This window comes from Triturus cristatus, chromosome 4_1 (genome assembly GCF_964204655.1).
Source record: "Triturus cristatus chromosome 4_1, aTriCri1.1, whole genome shotgun sequence".
Taxonomy (NCBI): Eukaryota; Metazoa; Chordata; class Amphibia; order Caudata; family Salamandridae; genus Triturus; species Triturus cristatus.
The window spans coordinates 561213143-561234465 of record NC_140585.1 but is presented as its reverse complement, the minus strand read 5'-3'; the positions used below and the strand labels follow the sequence as shown (position 1 = coordinate 561234465).

Genomic DNA, 21323 nt, shown 5'->3' with positions numbered 1-21323 from the left:
ATAAGCTGATGTTTGGTGGTTCTTAGGGGCATGTTATCAAGCACGGCGTTAAAATTATCGCTGCTTTAGCGGCAGAAAACTGACACTAAAGCTGCGATAATGGGCTTGATAATATGCCCTTGAGAATTCCAATAGAAGCCCATGTTCTGGTGTCAACATGGGCTTCTATTGGAATTCTCTAGTGCATATTATCAAGCCCATTATCGCCGCTTTGGCGGCAGTTTTCTGCCGCTAAAGCGGCGATAATTTTAACGCCGTGCATGATAATATGCCCTTAAGGGCTTTATTTATATGTTGGTTGTAAGGATATTCTGTCGCAATGGTGATAGAGTATCATTACTGCCAACATAATGGTTTGTCCACCTGATTTAAATTTGGGCAGACTATAGGTTTGGCTATGTCAGTGACTACACCGTCACTGCCATAACCAAACCTCTCCGATGGCCCGACAGAGTAAGGGCAGTCAGAGAAATGCCTATCTGCCCGCCACCCAATCAGGATGGCCAGACATATAGCCATTTTTAAGGTCTCGCCTCACTCAGCGCTTGCGCTGGTCTGGCGAGACTTTAAGTAAGGGCTTCAAAAAATGCTACTGCCGGCCACAGCTTGCAGTGCATGTACGCGTGCTTGAGCAGAGGCGCCATATGGCGTGATTACTGCTGCGCGCGCACCACTCGCGCACATGCACTGCAAGCTGTGGCCGGCGGTAGCATTTTTCGTTAACTTCCTTTCAGACGGCATTGGCTGCTTTTTTGAGGAAGCTTGTTTTGTGCTTGGATTTCAATACAGTCAAAAGAATTGATCTATTCGGTTGAAAATGTCCATTTCGATAGAGTTTCATCTTCATGACTTGAGCATTTTGGCCTGAACTGTTTCTACAAGCCCCAGTCAGTCCAACGGTGCATGCAGCATCAGTCTCTACTCTGCTAGCACCCTCAATATTTTCTTCAGATCCCAAAGATGTTTTTGGCAAGGGCCAATTCTGGAACCATATTACCAAAATACCTTCACAGAGAAACCACTACAGAACAATGAATTCTCTACGCAGCATTCGGTCCCTTAACACAAAACGATAAGAATTCCTTTTTTTCCAAAGATGTCACCTGGCCTCTCTTAAACTGACCCATATCCCTTACTCGGAACCAGGCATGATTTGAACCCAATTCTAAAACTGAACGGTAACCACTGACCTGAAAACTACCCTTAATGCTGACACCACCTCAAAGGGCTCTGCTTTAATCATTACCCTAAAGCTTGACTTCCTCTTTAGGTGGCATTGGTTACCCTTTTATTTAATGTTTTACTTACTTGGAAATGTATACTTTCGAATGGGTGTATATGTCATTGACGCAACCTAGAGTAGTTTTCATCTTTAATTACCTCTCCGTGCAGTGATGGCTTTGCAAAGACATTGATCCCATCGCCTTTCTCACAGGATGTAAAACTGCCAATCACTTGCCATGGCCTTGCCGACTGCGAGGGGCCCCGGTCGGCCCCTGCAGGCCGCCTCCCCGTCCGCCGACCTTTTGTCCTTTTAAAAGAGTTCGTGATAAATTAAAGTTCCCTAAAATGCACACAAAAGACATTGGCTCCGAAATAAACTGCTCTCACCTCATTCTATTAGTTGTTTGATGCAGCATTACAGGTCGTGTGGGGTATCCGTCTCAAAAGTACGCTGAATTACCCCGCTTTAAATTCTCTAACTCATGGATTCACTGCACATAAGAACAATTCCTTTTATTTAATTTTATTTTTCACTATAGCAGGCTTTCTATGTTTGCTAGGACTCACAAGGCAATCCAGACCTTTAGTTTTGCCATTGTTTTGGGTATATGGGGGAAAGCGAGAACCTCTAATTGTGCTTTTTTGTTTTGTCTTACACTGCATTAACAGTAATGGTCTACAGTAGTACATAGGCCAAGCAGCCTGTCTAAATTACACTACAGTAGTACGTATGCTGTATAAATATTAATAACATAACTTCTGTATGTACCATGGTGGCTGGATTCCAGCACTGTCCGCTCCGCATTTCATCCTTTCAGTATTGATTTACTTAAGTAGCATTGACTTTAAACGCTAATAGAAGAATTTGCTTTTGGCGCGTAAAGGTTGTTTTGCTCTCTGATAGTGAGTACTGCTAGTCTAATTCTTATTGCACAGCCACTAAAATGTAACTTTTCTAGGTAATCTTTATTATGTTATTACTTGCAGTCAATAGTGTGTCTGAGTTAGAGTGGCACTTCTGTTTAATTAACTTTTGAGTGGTAGGTAATTTTACCAGAAATGAATCACAATCTTCATGAAGTTTGAAACAGGGAATAGTTGTTGCAGAGATTTGTTGCAGCGTTTTGCATGCTGGGGTGTAGGCTTGTTGCCTCGTTTTGTTTTTATTGTGTGGGCTGTACTGAAAATGATTTGTCCCAACCAAGTAGCATGGTGCGTTGTGTTGCACCTAGTTTTGGTCTTCCAGGTATCCCAAAACTATCTGATGCACCAGACTGGCAGCGACCATTACCTATGTTGCCAAATAATTCAGTTCCAAAACAGCTTAGTTGAGTTCCATACAAGAGAAAACCTAAATCAACTTAACTCATAATGCCATTCATTAAAAATATTCAAGTTATTTTAGCTCTTACCTTATCAGATTTGGGTAAGCTCCTAATAATAATGACATGCTAGTATAGCTCAAGGTTATCACAAAATAAATTGGCCTACCCCGATGAAAATCTAAGGAAGGAAGGGGTTTCTTTTTTAGTATAAACGTGGGTCGAATTAGGTTGCATCATAAAAGTCTGACACTTGAGATCTATGAATGAATGGTGCGACATTAATACCTTGTGTGTCTATGGGATATCTCATGTTTAAGTTCAACTCAATCCATCAAAATGAAATCACTTTAATTTTCTAATTGGAAGTTTTGTATTTCCCATCTTTTGAACAGAATCATATTTTATTCAAAATAAAGCAGCCTAAACCCCTCCAGAAACTGATACACTTTTTTATCATTGAAATGCTTTAATAAGTTACATCACAAGGTAAAAGCTCTTGAATGTGCAGACTAACGGCCCTCAGGGCAGTCTGGCGCACCCTGTACCTGGTGGAGACCGCCAGGCCCTTCGGAACGCCAGGCACTCCTGCACTTCTCCACAAGGCATTGTAACCCTTAGGATCCTGGAGATCACCCCTTCTGTTTAGTGGTGCTTGTGCACCCAAGGGAAGGTAATACCCCGGATTACCTCTGTACTGAGGTATGAGGGTGACCGAAGCCATCGGTCTCCCTCCCACAGGGGTAAAGGGAGTCCTCTTCACTTCCCTATATGGAATGTGTGGTTGGCTCAATGCTGGAGGATCCCGGTCGCCGCCCTCCTTCCCAGCAAGACAATTATGAAATTAAGAGGTGAGCACTGCCAGCAGATTTTAATATGGCAGGTGATCGGTGTGCCACTGGCAGGGACAGGGATATCACTTAGGAATTGTGAAAATCCATGGTTCTGACTTGTAACTAGTTGCCAGGGGCAGAACTTGGTGGAGAGAGGCAACTGCCTCCCTCTGCCAAGGTTAAAATAGAGGCCTTCAAGTTTAGTCCATCTTAATCGATTCTAAAACAATGACCTGACATGGTGAAAATGTAAGATTCTTTCACAATGAATGAAGTTTATGTTGTGCACCGCATCTGGAGAAAGCAAAACTAGTATTCATGCATTTGACCAAAGGGGTGCAAACAAAAACAAGCATTGGCATAGCAAATAGGTCTCGCCTTTGGGACCTTCTGTGTTCAGTCAGATCTTTCGGCTAGGTTGTAGAGCATTATGGCTGCTGTGCATTATGTTGAGAAGTTACATTAAAAAGTGTGAAGCATTTTTGTTACCTTTATACAAACAAAGATGACATTATATACAACTGAAAAACCTGATAAAAAAAGATTTTAACATAAAGAATTTCTTCTACTTTTTTGTACTTGCACTGCTGGCAACTTTTTCCTGCACTGAGTGGTATTGTGTGGAGTGTATGTTGCATTCAGTAGAGTGTAGTTATGTGGCGTGTAATTTTGTGGCACTGAGTGGTATTTGAAGTGTATGTTGCATTGAGTGCAATATAATTACGTAGCATGTAATTATGTAGCACTGTGTGGTATTATGTGGAGTGTATTTATGTTGCATTGAGTAGAGTGTAAGCATGAGGTGTGTAATTATATGGCACTGAGTGGTATTATGTGGAGTGTATTTATGTTGCATTAAGTCGAGTGTAGTTATGTGGCGTGTAATTATGTGGCTTGTAATTATGTGGCACTGAGTGGTATTATGGGGAGTGTATGTTGTATTCAGTAGAGTGTAAATATGTGGCATGTAATTATGTGGCAATGAGTGGTATTATTTGGAGTGTATGATGCATTGATTGGAGTGTAATTATTTAGCAAGTAATTATGTGGCACTGAGTGGTATTGTGTGGAGTGTCTGTTTCATTCAGTAGAGTGTAATTATGTGGCGTGTAATTATGTGGCACTGAGTGGAAGCAAGAGTGTATGTTGCATTGTGTGCAATGTAATTATGTAGCATATCATTATGTGGCACTGTGTGGTATTATGAGGAGTGTATTTATGTTGCATTGAGTAGAGTGTAAGTATGTGGCATGTAATTATATGGCACTGAGTGTTATTATGTGGAGTGTATTTATGTAGCATTAAGTAGAGTGTAATTGTGAGGTGTGTAATTATGTGGCACTGAGCGGTATTATGGGGAGTGTATGTTGTATTCAGTAGAGTGTAATTATGTAGCGTGTAATTATGTGGCACTGAGTTTTATTATTTGGAGTGTATTTTGCATTGAGTGCAGTGTAAATATGTAGCAAATAATTATGTGGCACTGAGTGGTATTGTGTGGAGTGTATGTTGCATTCAGTAGAGTGTAATTATGTGGCGTGTAATTATGTGGCACTGAGTGGTAGCAAGAGTGTATGTTGCATTGTGTGCAATGTAATTATGTAGCATATATTTATGTGGCACTGTGTGGTATTGTGTGGAGTGTATTTAGACCTATTGCATTGCAGATGCGTGTTTTCTTTTGAAGCTCTTTTAATTTCCTTTATTTAAAAGCAACTACAGACCTGCTGGTATGCTGACCCTGGTAGGACACATCCTTGTGATGAATATCATTCCCAAATGGTCAAAAACTATGACCTACCTCATTAACACAAGGTAGGTCGATTTGCGACCCACTAGAAATCGCTAGTTTTCATTTAAAACTTTCATACATTAGGAGTTGCGGTTACCAAATTGTGATTCAGTAAAAATCGAAATTTCCAATGTTAGTACATCTGACCCCTAGTTGTGTGTCTAAATTCTTAGAAGCACTATGAAAATGTTATGTTTTTTTCATCAATGAACCACGCTAATCCCAAATTGTTATATGTGTTTGTTGGTGCTTGCAGACCTACCTGGACGCTACGCTGCTACAAGGGGGTAGGCTGCGGATTTCTACTGCTGCGGGACTGCGAGGACCACGGTGCACAGCGCCCCTCTGATTTGTCTCACCTGGTTCCTCTTCCCGTCTTTGGCTTTCTGCACACACGCAGCGCCTTGCGGCCCCCGCTTCGCGGGAGCCGCTCGCCGGCCTCTTCAGTATAAAACCCTGGCTGGTGCTCACTTCGTGTGTGTTTGTTGGTGCTTGCAGACCTACCTGGACGCTACGCTGCTACAAGGGGGTAGGCTGCGAATTTCTACTGCTGCGGGACTGCGAGGACCACGGTGCACAGCGCCCCTCTGATTTGTCTCACCTGGTTCTTCTTCCCGTCTTTGGCTTCCTGCACACACGCAGCGCCTTGCGGCCCCCGCTTCGCGGGAGCCGCTCGCCGGCCTCTTCAGTATAAAACCCTGGCTGGTGCTCACTTCGTGTGTGTTTGTTGGTGCTTTCAGACCTACCTGGACGCTACGCTGCTACAAGGGGGTAGGCTGCGGATTTCTACTGCTGCGGGACTGCGAGGACCACGGTGCACAGCGCCCCTCTGATTTGTCTCACCTGGTTCCTCTTCCCGTTCACGCCCCCTCCCGCCTCCAGCACTATCCCAGGCTCCTCCTCGGGCGCGCTAGCGGGACGCACGCGGGTCGCAGCACGGCCGTGGACGGGACGGGCCAACACATTTGCTCGTGTCATCGCCCGTGCCACTAAATTCCCAGTACTTTATACTTTAATCCTCCCTGGAAGCCCCCACTACCGTGTGCTCCCTACCTCAAGAATGACGTCATTGAGATCAGGTAGGAAGACCGCGCGGGACAGCGTAGGGGGTTGTGTTACTGGAACATTGGATAACTTTATCACCAGAGCAGCCCGGGTCCTCGAACATGAAATAATCCTAACAGAAAAAAGACTGTCTGTTGAACTCTCCGCCAAGAGATCGTCACTTGGCAACATCATGGCTGTTCCTTCTCCTGAATGTAGATTGCCTCATTCCATTCTTGATCAACCACCTAGTAATGATTTAGGATTAGAGACCCCTCCTGCCCTGTGTTTGTTGGTCAATTTACCTGCTACTTCAAATGCTTCTGTTTCCAGTGGTCCGCCTCCAACTGCTAGTGACACCCACCCTCAGCCTATCAACGAGCCGTTAGGTATTACTACTAAGCCATTGGCCAGCAAGTCCCGCCCTATCCAGGGGAAGTCCAAACGTGGGGGTGTGCACCCAAAGGGTAAACGAGCTATAGCGCCTAAACCGTTCAAACCCGCTCAATCCCGTCATACTCCTCTTCTTAATTTATCACTTAGCACCCCTGCTGTCGTCGAGAGCCCCGTGCCATCTCAATCCTCTGATATCCTGTTCAATGCTCTCCCCCTGACTCCCGACTATGTCGAGCCCATAGAACTACTACTCAAGTCCTTTTTTCTACCCTTATACGAAAGAGTCAATCGGCTCTCGCGTTCATTAGAGAAATTAGAGGGCATGATGATTACAAACCTGGCCCTACTAGAGAAACACATCGTGATCCCATCCACTTCTAAGACCCTATTAGCACCCAAAACAGTTATTGAGGCAGGGGCTGTTTCTAGCGCCAATACCCCCATGGTTAGTGTACCCACTGATCTGCCAACTTTTGTTGCCCATACGGCGAATGCTTTTCACCCACCTACCAGTAATGTTTCCAACATTGACATAGATAGAAATGCTGTCACTAATTTGAGTATCCCTACAACCAGACATTCTAATACTGAAGGTACTGGCTCCTTTTTAAAGTTCCCATGCATTAATCTCCCACCAGAGTCGTATCCATATACTGTCATTTTAGTGGGAGTTCCAAGACTTATGCTGGATAAGTCCGAGTCTCACAGTGAACTGAAGAATAAGGTCATCCACTGGTTAAATCGAAATAGACCTTTACCGGCTACCTCTTGTGCTGAAATCTTGACTGTTCGCAGAGTGTGTTGGTTGGGAAATGGGGTCAAAAGAGTGGAGGGTGATTGTGTGATCATTAATTTTCGGGACCCCAGGGTAGTGAGCCACATATGTTCCCATCCAAATACTTTGTGTGCCACTGGTATATCTGCCCTGGATCTGTCACACTTTTATCCCCTTGACTCAGGTGCTCTACATGGTGCCATGTCATCTGGTTGGGAAAGGGTCAATAGGGGCTTTCGCCGCCCGCCAGGCTTTGACTTTCATCTCCCTTTGTCTAATTCCTACGCCCCCCTGAGTAATTTAGACGGAGTTGATTGACCATCCTTCAATTCCCACATGGAGGGCTGTGCATCTAGGCCCCATGTTGGCCCAGTTCCTTGTTGTTTTGCCGGTTGGAGTGGGTATAGGAGAACCAATTTGGATCTGGGTGCTTTACCTTCTGGTTTTGTCCATGCTGCTCAGGCTGCCCATTACAAGGATTCTAACTCTTCCATTCCTGTTATGGTGAGTTTGGACACCTATCCGCCCTCCAGCATCAGCAGTGTCAACGTCCCAAAAACTATGTTGGTAGCAGTTGCTGGTGAGTCCCCCATTGTCAAATCTCCCACCCTTTCCATTGACTCTTGTGTCCCTGTGATTGTGAGTACGGCATCTGACAATACTGCAAACTTTCAAGGTGCCTTGAGTCCATTGCGTACCCCACTGCCCACAGCCCCCCATAGCTCCCCTGCCCTCACCCTGGCCTCGTGGAATATTGCTGGTCTCCGCAGTAAATTAACCATAGAGGACTGGTCTGCGTGGGTAACTTCCCACGATATCCTGGTTTTTCAGGAGACGTGGGCCGTTGACCCTATTTTCTATCCCGGGTATGTGAACTTTTCTAAGGGGGCCTCTAGTGGCACGAGGGGCAGCCCCTCTGGCGGACTCTGCATTTGGGTTAGGCAAACCTTGAAGTATCAACTCACAGAAATGGCAATTGACAATCCCGATCTACTGATCATTTCTTTGCACTGTAATGATGAACCTTTAACCTTAATCATCAATGTTTACAACAGGGGACTTCCTGGTGGGCGTGGCACTAGTACCTTCTTACAACTGGACGGGTTTCTGGACACTGTTGACCCCTGTACCAACGTTGTAATAGTAGGTGACTTAAACTGTTGTTTTGAGCCGATGTTCCCTGATTGGGATTCCTTGACCCTGGAAGTTGATTCTACTTTAAATATTCCCCCTCTTGATCTTCCACCTATTAAGCGGTAGACTGAATCTGCTGTCCAGTGGATGAGCCTATGTATGGAGCGCGGCTTTAGGGCTGCCAATGGACGTACCACTTCCGATATGAATGGTAAGGCGACATTCTCAGATGGTCGTGGCCGCAGTAGCAGAATTGATTATGCTTTAATAAAGGTGGAGTTCTGGTCCTCCCTAAGTGACATGGTGGTTTGTGATCGTCCAGAGAGTGACCACAACCCTTTAGTTTTGTCACTTCTGCTCTCTCCCCGTTACAGAAGCGCACATTCCGAGATTGTGACTGCTAAAGTCCTCTTAACCAATAATCAACGGAGAGTGTGCTGGGAAAAGGTTGCCCTCGATAGTGTAATACTCTCTGAGATTAGCCTTAAAGTTTCCACCGCGCTGGAAGATCTCCAGCTTCTTCGGGATATCAACGATGTCGTTGGTGAATCCACAAATATACATATAAAATTATTTTCTGACCTTAAGTCCCTCTTTTCCAAACCCTGTAAGGCCACGATACCTTCCATTCCTAAGCCAGGCTCCTGGTACAATAAAAACTGCCGTGAGTCTTATAGTAAATTAAAAATAGCCATTAATACTAAAAACCAGGCAATTATTAAATCCGCAAGGAAAGTTTACACCAAGGCCAAAGTTCAGGCGAAACGTGACTGGGACAATGATCACTGGAGCGACCTTTTGTCTGCTAGCAAACATAGGAACCTCACTTTGTTTTGGCATATTCTGAAGTGGGGTAATACACCCAGTGCTCAGGTCCCCTCCAATAATGTTTCCCCGGATAACTGGGTATCACACTACAAATCCCAGTTTTCGGATAGTAACTTGACTGCTCAACCTGCTCTCCCTTTAAGTTGGGACTTGACCTCTTCCATGAACCTTAAATTCGATAATGAAGAGGTTAAGATGGCCTTATTGAAGGTACCTAGTGGCAAGGCTCCAGAAATTGACTGTGTCCCCGCGGATCTTTTTAAATCCGACCTTAGCAACTGGGCACCCTATATTACCTTCTTGGCAAATGCTATTGCCATGGGGGCTGCCATCCCAGAATCTTGGAAGGGCGCCGAGATTCTGCCCATTTTTAAAAAAGATGACCGTTCATGTCTGGGGAACTACCGCCCTATAAGCCTCATAGATTCGGTCCAAAAAATTGTTGCAAGAATGATCCTGGCTAGGATCCATTCCTGGGCCGAGCAGGATGATATCATCTCGCCATTGCAGGCAGGCTTTAGATCTTGCACTAGCACCATAGACCAGGCATTCAAATTCCAACTGATTGTCTGGAAAACGGTTTATCTCTGCGGCGGCACAATATATGCTGCTTTTGTAGATCTACGGTCTGCATTCGACCTAGTCAATAGGACCAAACTTTGGGGCGAATTAGCGGCGCTTGAGATGCCTTTGGATCTTCTAAACATCATCATTAGGCTGCACGAAAATAATTTTGCTCAAGTGCGTTGGGGGAACCAAGGTCAGGTTACTGATAGATTTAATGTTAGTAGAGGTGTCCGACAAGGGTGCGTCCTTGTGCCAACCCTATTTTTATTATTTATAAATAGAGGTGTGAAATATTTTTCTAATACATCAACGGACGCCCTCACGTTGGGTGGTTCTAAAATACCCCTCCTTTTGTTTGCCGACGACACCCTACTTCTATTCCAGACCTTGTCAGGGTTGCAGTCGGCTCTAAATGTATTTTCCACATTCTGTTCTGATTATGACTTGCTAGTCAATGTCTCTAAAACCAAATATATGGTTTTTAATAAAGGGAAAACCGTGAAAGGCCAGGTGTGTATGAATAAGGACATACTGGAACGAACCAATGTTATGACCTATTTGGGGGTTGTCTTTGAAAATAAACTGAACTGGAGGCCACAAATAGACGTACTCTCTCTTAAATTTGCTCAACTTTTGGGCTGTTTGGCCAAGGAACATAAGCAATCCCAGACAAAAATGATAGGTCCCCCCATCAAAATTTATGAAGCAAGAATTAATTCAGCAATTTTGTATGGTGCGGAACTCTGGGGTCTTGCCGACCTTTCTCCCCTGGTCACAGCACAATACAAATTTCTTAGAAAGCTTACGGGCCTCCCCAGCTCTACCCCAGTGAAACCGCTTTTGCTGGATCTTGGTTGCCACTCCTTTGATGAAATCGCCAGGTTTAAGCATCTGGCTTTTTGGAGGAGATTATGGACAGTACCGGAATTAGGCTTTTATGCTAAAGCTTTTCTGGATGTCCGCTCTATCCTGGGAGCCGGTGACATCTCCTGGTGTAAGCACGTTCGACTATTATTGGAATCTATGGGTTTAGGTATCCTTTGGACAGACCCAGCTAATAACCCTTTTCCATCAAAAAAACAATTTAAAGATCTCTATTGGTCTACGGTAACTCAAAAACATATTTCCTCAGTTCCCCCTGAGTCATTGTCTGGTAGGTTCTTTGAACATAAAACAGTCCCCTTGTTAGAAGACTATTGGGACATTATCACCAGACCCAGCGATAGGAAACTCTATCACCTATTCAGGGTCGGCTCCCTACCCACCAACTTATTTACAAAAAAATGGAAGGGCGGGTCCCGCGATTCTTGTAGTTGGTGCTCAGGCTGTGTCGACTCAGTTGGGCATATATTTTTTGCTTGTCCAGCATATGCTGCACCCAGGGCCAAATGGCTGAAACCCATCTGCCGCACCCTGGGAACAAGACAGGGATATGTTGCCCTCAGTATTCTAAGATATGATTCAGCCGAATGTGTTGTAGTCGCAGTGGCCAAATTCTTAGGCTGTGTTTGGATAATTAGACATAGGAGGCAACCGACTACCCAAGTGTCATTGTGATCGTGATTTTTTTTATGTGTTTTTATTAATCATTGTGATTGTATTTTCTTATCTTGGCTGTCAAATGTCTTTTATGATGAAACTTTTATCGAAATAAAGACTAATGAAATGAAATGAAATGTGTAACATAAGGAAGGCTGTTTTGGGGACATTTCATTGACCCAATAAAAATTACCTGATGGCTTCGACAATCACAGAGTTTTGAAGTGAAACATTGATGTTAATATAAGATTTTATTTATACAAAGTTCGGATATGGTTTTATCAAAAAACAACTAAAATGTATGCTAGCTCAGGAAGTTAAGGCATCTGCTGCCAACAAGCAAATGTGGAGGTCACAGGTTTGAATGTCTGGAGGATCTGCTTTTCATCCATCCTATGCTAAAAAGAGTCCTATTGAGTTGGTATAATAGTAACCCCTGTAATTGTCTGTTCTATGAGGCTGTGAGAAGGTGGCTGGAAGCGTTCCATATTCAAAGTTTAATATAAGCAGTAACTGAGCTCTTAGATAAAATACAAAGAAATGTATTCTGGGAGGCAGGTAGCTCTCCTAACTGGATTTATGGTCAGAAGCATACATCTAACTTCCCTGACTGCACACTGATAACCCAAATGTATTGTGTGAAAGTGCTGTTAAGTTGTTGCAAAGACTAGTTGGGCGTTAAACAATGCACATTACCTTTAAAAATGCATCAATGCTAGGAGCCTTGAAACAGATATGTCCTCTCCTCCTTTTTGTGGTCTTTTCTCTCACAGACTGGAGCTGTCAGAGAAGGCATGGGCTGCAGCAGCCCCTGCCGCTCGCTACAAATAGAGTGGGGCAGTTAGGTGTGTGCGTTATGAAGTGGGGTGGTCAGGAAAAGATGGGGCAGAGTTTAATGGCACTACGGTATGTGTTGGGAATAGAGTGAGGTAGATTGGGCCGTCTACTTGTTCCTTTCAAAGACTGATGAAGAGGAGTAAGGCAAGCCCTGGGCACGTGCAGATAGAGAATGCCTGCACCTTTCTGGGGCTGCTGAAGTGCACAGGGACGTGTCCAGGGTAGAAGGTGGTTGACTGTCTCTGGTGCTGCCAGCATAAGGACAAGCCCATTTTAGTGACATTTCTGCTCCACCTCTATTGTACTTAGTATCACAGTTCCCATACTTTTTTATGCATAAAATTGCATCTCTGTTCCTGTTTAAACTTCACATGTTGTTGGAGAGTACACGGGTAGACTCCAACAGCAATATAATAACTGGTAGTGTGCAGGTGTCGGGCAAGGCGGCGCTTTGATTCTCCTCTTTGTCCACATGAATGGAAGCACTGCCGGGCTCCACTTCAGAACAGTAGGCTGGTTAGCGCTGAGGGGGCCTTGGGCACTAGATGACCCAGAGCCTGGGATTGCAAAACAGCGGGGAGTGGCACATGGAGGTCCTGGTCCTCATCAGGGAGGCAGACTGCAGGCAGCAATCGAGCTTCCTCTTCTTCCATTTTGAGTAGGGGCGGGCGGTTGCACAAACACAAAGAATGTCCAAAGCCTTGGAGCCCAATAAATGGGCTGAGGACCTAGAGTAGGGGTGACCTTTGTGATGTCAGCCTCATTGTGTGACCCGCAGAGTGGTCAAGAGTACTGAAGGCAGATCAGCAGACCGTCATAAGTAGCACTTTCACACACCAATGGCATATGAACAGTGGAGATGCACAGTAGACTTTTTGTTCCCCCAGGTACCCACCGCCCTTTTCCCTGTGTCCCTTCCCCTCTAAAATGTAAGTGGGGTATGTCTCCCACGCTTCCTATGCCCATAGTTATTTCTGTGCATATGCTTAAAAGTTGCTGTGACCTGGTTTGGGACAAACATTGCTAAAGTGTAACTCATGGGTACAGCAAAGATAAACTAGGACAACGCAAGCAACACTCGGCGTTTTCATTGCGGATACAAGTCACATTAAAGGAATGATGCTTGGGCCTCTGGCTGCTCTCAGCAGAAGCTTAAGAAACTTGCAGGTTGATCAAGGAATGTCTGTTGTAGGTGATACACATGGGCTTACTTCAAGCTCTTAGTATGTAGTCACATGCTTGCAAACCACCAACATGTATAAGTAGCATGTAAACCAATATTTCCAGGAAGCTTGGCTGTTGCCATTGTTGAAGATATTATTCTATGTTTGCATGGTAACCCAGAATTTCTGAGTACCCACGGTCATATTATCCCTATCATATAAAACAAGCATTGGGATAGCCAATAGGCCTCGCCTTTGCTACCTTATAAGTGTTTAGCCATGCAACAGTTGATGTTGTTGCACCAAGGATATTGTACTGCATAACTGAATACTTATAAGGTCCCAAAAGTGAGACCTATTGGCTATGCCAATGCTTGTTTAACTGCCTGTCACCGCCTGTGAGAAACAGTAAATTATGATAAATACTTCCCCCGCCATTTGAGTCATGCTGATGCAACCCTGCACTAAACAGTGAAATGATTTGGTAGGCACCGCCATGGCAGGGGTTCCTGCCAATGCATAATAAAAGACTGTCTTCTTGGTGGTCATTTATAAATTTCATGGACTGCCACTCTGCCATAACGATAGGGCTAATTTTCTCCGTCCTCCTGCAGGAACTATGGGCCATTCTCCAAATAATGGGCCCTTAGTCTCGCAACTAAAACAAATAGCAATGAGCTTGATAAAAAGAATCCAGAAAGGTGGGAAGAGGCAAAAGTTTCTGTTTTCAGTGGTCTAGTAGAGAACCAGTGTAACTCAGTCCTTTGTGATCGCAACTGAACGCACAAAGGGAAGGAGAAAGGATGGACTAGAGGAGAGTCGGGTGAAATGTGTCATTTACATAAATAATTTGACAATGTCTGCCTGTTTGTCTGTCTATCTTTCTGCTTATAATCCATCCATCCTTCCTTTCCTCCCTCCCTTCATCTACACATTTATCTCTCTTTATTCTTCCATACGCTGAAGATTTCCTGTTTCATAATGTATATCAGTTTCAGAAAACGCATTTCAGTCTATGTACATTCGTTAGCGTTGTTTATTCATTACAATTGACCATATATAAAGTGAAGAAAAAATATTAGGTGAAGACAACATACATAAAAAAAATTATTTCTAATATTGTTCAACAGGTTTTCTGGCCTGCATCAGCCAACAAAGTTGAAGAGTGCAAGATGGCTGGCAAAGATCCTACAGTGAGTACAAAAAGAAAGAAATGTAGAAAATTTGGCCTCTGACTCAGAGCACGTGGAGTTCAGCCAAACATAAGCTAAAGGGGGTGTTGGTTTTCTAAATGCTGTTTTGGTGTAGCGTCAAAATGAAATTTAACCAAGCTATAACCCCTCACTTATTATTCATCATAAAATCTGAAAAGAAAATGGAAATGTCTGCTGAGCATTGGTTGAACCAATAACACCTTTCCAGCTCATTACATTCAAAGGACATAGTCTGCCGAGCAGATGACATTACCGGTGGGGTGCATTGTGCCAGACAGTCTTCTATCCTCTTCCCGGAAATAATCCTAGCGAAATAGACATGGATGATCGCTGAATTGCAAATACGCCTCAGTAATAAAAACACAGTTCTTTAACAGTAAAACCAAATGGCGTCATTAATGATGCACGCTCGGTGGCTAAACAAAGTTAGAAGAAGATGTTTCAATGACTGATGAAAAGCTCACAGAAAACAGAAATGACAGATGTTGTGAAGTCAGTGATACTGCGGGTGAACTCTGCAAATTGTATGTTCTAGGTTTCCTCATTGCTAAGCAGTTTACGAGAATAATTATATTGTTTTCAACAAGGCTCACATCACATTATTGATACATTCGGTTTGATTCTACTTTCTAGTTTTGTCTGTGCCTCCTCTTTCAACCTCTAGCTTGTTATTTATTAACCTAATCTTGATCATCATTTAGCTGTTTTGGTCATCTTTGTTCAGCCACATTTAGTTTAAGCATGTGTTATAATGCACAGTGCGTTCTTTGTGTTTTGTCTGTAGTGTAGCAGGGCCATAGCAGATAAAGGCGTGGACCGCGGGTTATGCCTATAAACCAATTGGCCAAAAAGAAAGAGACACACACACACTTGGCATTTGGTGTGGGCCCGATGACCACAAGCATTCTACGCCCGTTTATGATATAGCCTCTGGCCACGCTTGGCCAGAGGATGTACATGGTGCACTTCCGAGGCAAGTTGTTTACTGCGGGGGAGGGGTTAGGTGTCCATTATATCCCTTTGCAACTTCGCAATGAACCAAGCGTGCAAAGTCTCTGATCCTCCGGCTCAGTGGCGGGTTAGGTCTAAGGTGAAACTGGTGCTGCTGGGAATGTTTTCTCACCTCCCCAAGGCCCTGGTTGCTTCGGGCAGTCGACTTCAACATTGGTCTCGGCACCATCTCTGCTGGGGATCTTGTCACTGAGGGGAGTTTCTTCTTCTGCTTGGCTTTCTGATCTTGGAGGGCATTCCCACATTACATTGTGTTCCCCTTCGTCTGGTTCCAATGTGCTGGGGGAGTCTACCATCCACAACCATAATATGTTCCTTTCCTGGTGACCAATGAATTCCCTGTGCAGGCAGTGATCATGGTCCCGTTTTCCTGGGTGACAGTCCAAACACCCAACTCAAAGGGTGTCTGGAACTTCCATCCAAGTCGGCAGTCTCTGAGCAGTACTCTGTCCCTGGTGAGATCACCTGAGAGGCGGCTCGCCGCATGAGGCTTGCATGCACATTGGTCTGAGTGCATCAGGCTTGGTGCTCATTGGGTAATACTGTGGCAGAGACTATTCGGAATGGACCAGGATTGTGTTACTTCGATGGCCGGTGAGCATTAGGTAACACGGAGTGGTGCAATGCGGCGTCCCTCTGTATTCCCTCAAGAACCTCTGCAGGCTGAATTCGGGGTTAGTCCCTTCTACTACAGTGATTCTGAGGGTCTTGTTTAATGTCCGCATGAACCACTCTGCCTCTCTGTTCGCTTGCGGCCATTGGGGCGTGATTCAGCAATGTTGAATTCCTAGGCGCTTTTGCAGGTCTTGGAACTCAGACCCTTGGAAAGGCGGTTTATTGTCTGTCTTTATGTCTTCTGGTAGGCCAAAAGGTGTGAATGCCCTTTCCAGCGCCAGGGCTACGCTGTTGAGAGCCATGGTGTTGACACTTTGATGAGAGGGTACTTTGAGTAACCGTCGACTATGACCATGGTTGTTCTACGGTCCGTCCAGACTCACTTTGAAACATGGCGTGGCGCATGGTTCTTGTGTGGTGATGGGTCCATGTACCTCTTGAGAGCTGGTAAGTTGGCATGAGGTGCATTTCCTTATCATCTCATTGACGGCGGCTTCGAGACCCAGGAAACAGGCCTTATCCCTTATGTGGGACTTCATTTTCACTGTCCCCTGATGTCTGCCATGAGCCAGTCTGTCACTTGGTGCAAGAGTCTTTCCGGGATAACAAGGCACTGTCCGCTCAGGATGAGTCCATCTGTTTTGGCACTTAGCTCATTGATTACTCGCCACATTTACGTGAGTTTTTCCTTCTCCAGGCCGTGCCACCCGTTGACATCTTGTAGGAAGTTGTGCCACGAGCCGTTTTGTAGAGTACCCATCACTTTCTCCAGCACTGTATTTGTTGTGGTTGCAACTCTGACTTCTGGTAGGTTTAGTGCTGGTGGGCAAGCCCCTTGGGGCAGTATTCTAATGTATGCTTTGGTGGCCTCCGTGTTATCCTCGTTCTTGCTAGCAGGCGAGGGTGGATAGCATGATAGAAAGTCTGCTGAGTTTTTGGATCCCTGGAGGTAGGTGACCTCCATGTGGTAGTGTTGTAGTTGAATGGCCAAGCTTTCAGTCCATGATGGGTATGGGGCAGGGCCACAAAAGAGAGGGACGAGTGGTTGGTGGTCAGTGACTACTCTGAGATGCAGGTGAAAGTGTCCACAGGCCTGTCTAATTGCTAGCGCATTCCTCTCGATTTGGAAGTAACGTGCCTCTACTGCGTCAGCGCTTTACTTGCAAAGGCTAAAGGAGCCCACTTCCTTGGCTCCACCTCCCGGGTGAGCTGGGCCCCCAACTCAACTGGGCTGGCATCGACTAGCAGTTTGGTTTGGTTCTTTGGATCGAAGTAGGCCATTGTGGTCTTCTTTAGCAGGGCTGCCTTCACCAATTGAAAGGCTCTTTCTTCAGTGGTGTTCCATCTCCAGGGTACGTCGGACTTGGTGAGGGTTCTCAGGGGCTTGGCAATGATAGCCAAATTAGGGTAAAACTATCACAATAGGTGGCCTTTCCCAGGAAACTTCAGACTACCCAGACGGTTATCACAGTTGGTGCCTGGTGTATTGCTTGAGACTTTCGAAGATCAAGTTGCACACCATCCTGGATGAACACATATCCAAAACACTTGATTGAGTTCTGGAAAAAGGAACACTTCTCCTGGTGCAGAGTGATGCCAAGCTTCCCCAGGCATCTTAGCGTGGCCCAAGGTGTCTTTGGTGCTCTTCTGCTGTTGCAGAGCATATTAGGATGTTGTCGCTCACATTCATGACACTCTGGAGGCCGGACAGTGTCTCCTTGATGGCGTCCTGGAAGATCTCTGCTGCAGAAAAAATCCCCAAGTTTAATATTTTGCACCGGCGCAGCCCTAGGTGTGTCGAAAATGTGGTGATGTACCTGCTTTCTTCAAAGAGGAGCAGCTGGTGATGTCCTTTATTGAGGTCTAGCTTAGAAAACCACCTCTACCCATTGAGGTCGGCAATGGTGTTGTCCATTGTGGGTGTTATGTGTCTCTCTCTCTTGGTGGCCTGATTGGGGAGGCATATATAGATGCAGAGACTTACCTGCCCAGGCTGTTTTGGATTCTCCAAAATAACCATAGGGGACCACCATGGTGTTGGCCCAGGCACCTTTTCGGTGATGCCTTGACTCTCAAGCTTGTCTAGTTCCATTTCAACCAGAGGCCGCAGAAGAAAAGGTACTCATTAGAGGCAAGGGTTACTGGTTTGACAGATTTGTCAATGTGTAATTTAATCAGAGGGGCTTTCAGGTCATTTGAAGAGTTCAGGGAATTGGCTCAGGGGTTCATTTACCGGGCAGGTTGATACGTTTTGTGTGAAATATACAAGGCCCAAATCATCTATGATGAGAGCTTCGTCCTTTTTAGCCGACCACATGGAATGCGGTTGTGATCTCTTAATCTTCTGAATTTACTTGGACTATCATCCGCCCTTTCAGGTGCAGCAGGGGCTGGCTGCCGTAGGTGAAGATTTTGGTCTTTATCGGGTGGTCTCAGCCAGAGGGGTCTGTATTGCTGGATTCCCATCACATTAACTGAGGCGCCTGATACAATGAGAACCTTGACATCTGAACCGGCAATTTGGACCATGCATGTGGGTTGTGGCCGTCTATGTCATTTCAAGTCATTGTCTGGTGATGAGTCTTCCCAAAAATGTCTAAGGTGGCGTAATGACTCGGTGGCATTCTCCGGCTCAGAGTCATCCAGTGTCCATTGCCGTATGGCCTTGGTAGTGGCCCGCCTGCCCCTTGTTCTTCGTCCTCTGGGCCCTCCTCTGCACATGGTCGCAAAATGATTTTGCTTAACACAGTTTGAGCAGAAACATCCCTGTGCTGGGCAGTGTTCAAGGGGGTTTCCTTCACGTCCACTATACCTCCAGCGGTGCCCTTGTTGAGGGGTGATTTGAGTCTTGGGCTTGTTTGGTCTTCCTTTCATATGGATGGCGTCTGCTTGCTCAATTTCCACAGTGGTGGTCTTTTCAGACTGTTGCTTGATGGCGACGTCCATTTTGGCTGCTCGTGCTGCAGACAGATCATGGGATCTGGCCATGATGAGGATGTAATAGAGGCTGATGTTGAGCTGCCTCTGAATGAGGCCTCTGAGGATCTTATCCCTGCAGCCTTGATTGATTTGCACCCTTATTTCTTTATGTTGGTCATCTGCCATGCGTGTGCTGGCAAGTGCTTGTAGTGCTGTGGATTTCCCTTCCCGCTGTTGGGCATTGCAAAGTTTGAAATATGCAAAGTCCGGGTTCAATTGTGGATCGAAGTACACGTTGGGCACATGTACAGTGGCATTGTAGTAGTTGGAAGCACATGTATTTGGTAGAGGTTCGAATAATTTGTACATTTCTTTGCCTGCATGATGAAGCAGGAGGGAGCATTTGATGGCTCCATCTGTCTGGTGTGTTGCGACAAAGTAGTTTTCCAACCTTCCAATCCATGTCTCCTAGCGTAGTGATGCAGTGCCTGGATCAACAAGCTCGCTGAATGGTTGCAGCACTTTTATGAGTGCATGTTGTGGGGTTGACTGCCCCCATTGTGGGTCTTGCTGGGGTGCAGCTTTAGCATTATCTGCCATGGTGAGTAGGCCTGAAGCCAACAGCTTTGGGCGTTTGAGCTAGCAGTGATGTTGACACGTTTGGTATTACCCTCCTGATGCTTGTGGACAGATCCTCTTTGTTGGGCTTCAACAAAAGGTTCTCTGTGCAGCAGATTTTATTGCTCTGTATCTTTATATCTGCATATTACACCTTTGCCCCACTGTCTACAGCTGCTGATTCTCTTTGTTCTACAATCCCATACCTACATGTAATGGACACCTAACCCTTGCCCCGTGGGAAACAACTTTCCCGGAAACGCACCATGTACATCCTCTGGCCAGGCGTGCCCAGAGGCTACAAAATAAATGGTCGGAGACCTCTAGTTGTCTTCTAGCCCACACCAAATTCAAAGTGTGTGTGTCTCGTTCTTTCTGGGCTATTGAGTTTATAGGCCTACTCCGCGGGCCCTGCCTTTATCTGCTGCGGCCGCTACACTGGCGACCAGGGTACACCACGTATGCTCTCCCTTTGTCATATCACCTGCAGTGCATTTGGAGATGCTCCCTGCCGTCTTTCCTGCATCTCAGCTCCACATCATGCAACATAGCCCGCCCTTACCTGTGCGCAGCCAACGTGTGCACCACTCACGTGGAGTCCCGAGCCAGGGTGACACCTAACACCTACCCCGCTCCTCCTTGCCTACCAATGGAGAACGCTTGACTGGCTTGCCGAACCCTGCCTCTCCACCGGCCTACTTCAAAGGACAGCCCGCCTGTGTTTATGAAGTGCTGAAGGTCCGACAAGACCTGTGTGCCCGCCTCGCCGCATGAGCTGCCCTGGCCCTCCCATCGTGCCCCAGCTCAGCGATGGCCTTGCGAGCTCCATTCTATCCCATGCCTGCACTGAGATATAGCAGCTGTCTGCAGTCGGTGGACTTAAAGTACCAGAAACAGCTTTAAAGCACTGGGGAGGGGTGCAAAGGCTGGGAGTGAAGGAAGAATAAGGAAGAACAAAAGAGAAAAAAAAACATTGTCAACAGGAAAACAAAAGTGAGCTAAATCACCAAAAGAAGGAGATTTGAGAGTGAATGCAAGATTGAGTCAAAGGGTGAATGAAAGGTTATATGAACGTGAAGATGAGTGATTTAGTGCATGAATGAGTGATTGAGTGCATGGACAGATGGATGAATGCATGAATGAACTGCTCACTAACAATTGAAAGCCAGTTCTAATGGCTTTCCCAATCCTCATTTTTTGGTATTAAAAGAGCTAAAACTGTCTGTTTCTAGACCTAAATGGATGAGAAGGTGTAAAAAGGGCTAAACAGAGGGAAAGGGTGTTGAAACATGGGGCATACAGAGTACTCACATATACATGCTGCTGAATTTTGGCTCTGTTTCTGTGATTCTGAAGTATTTTATTATAGAGGCTTTTGTAACGCGCTCTGCTACTAAATAGTATAGTATCCTGGCGTGGAGAGAAAAGGAAGGGGGCAGATCACAGTAAATGCAAAAGAGGGACAGCCATTAGGCGTTGGTGTTAAAAAGGT

General features: G+C 45.5%; 1 protein-coding gene across 2 annotated transcripts in view; it reads left to right on the top strand.

Moving 5' to 3' along the window:
• Positions 1 to 21323, top strand: part of SEMA3C (semaphorin 3C) — a 590590-nt gene that overhangs the window by 277469 nt on the left and 291798 nt on the right. For both annotated transcript variants that reach the window (XM_085652883.1, XM_085652882.1), the window contains one exon: positions 14585 to 14647. In XM_085652883.1, the coding sequence (XP_085509009.1) occupies positions 14585 to 14647 (63 nt within the window). The remainder of the gene's footprint in view (positions 1 to 14584; positions 14648 to 21323) is intronic.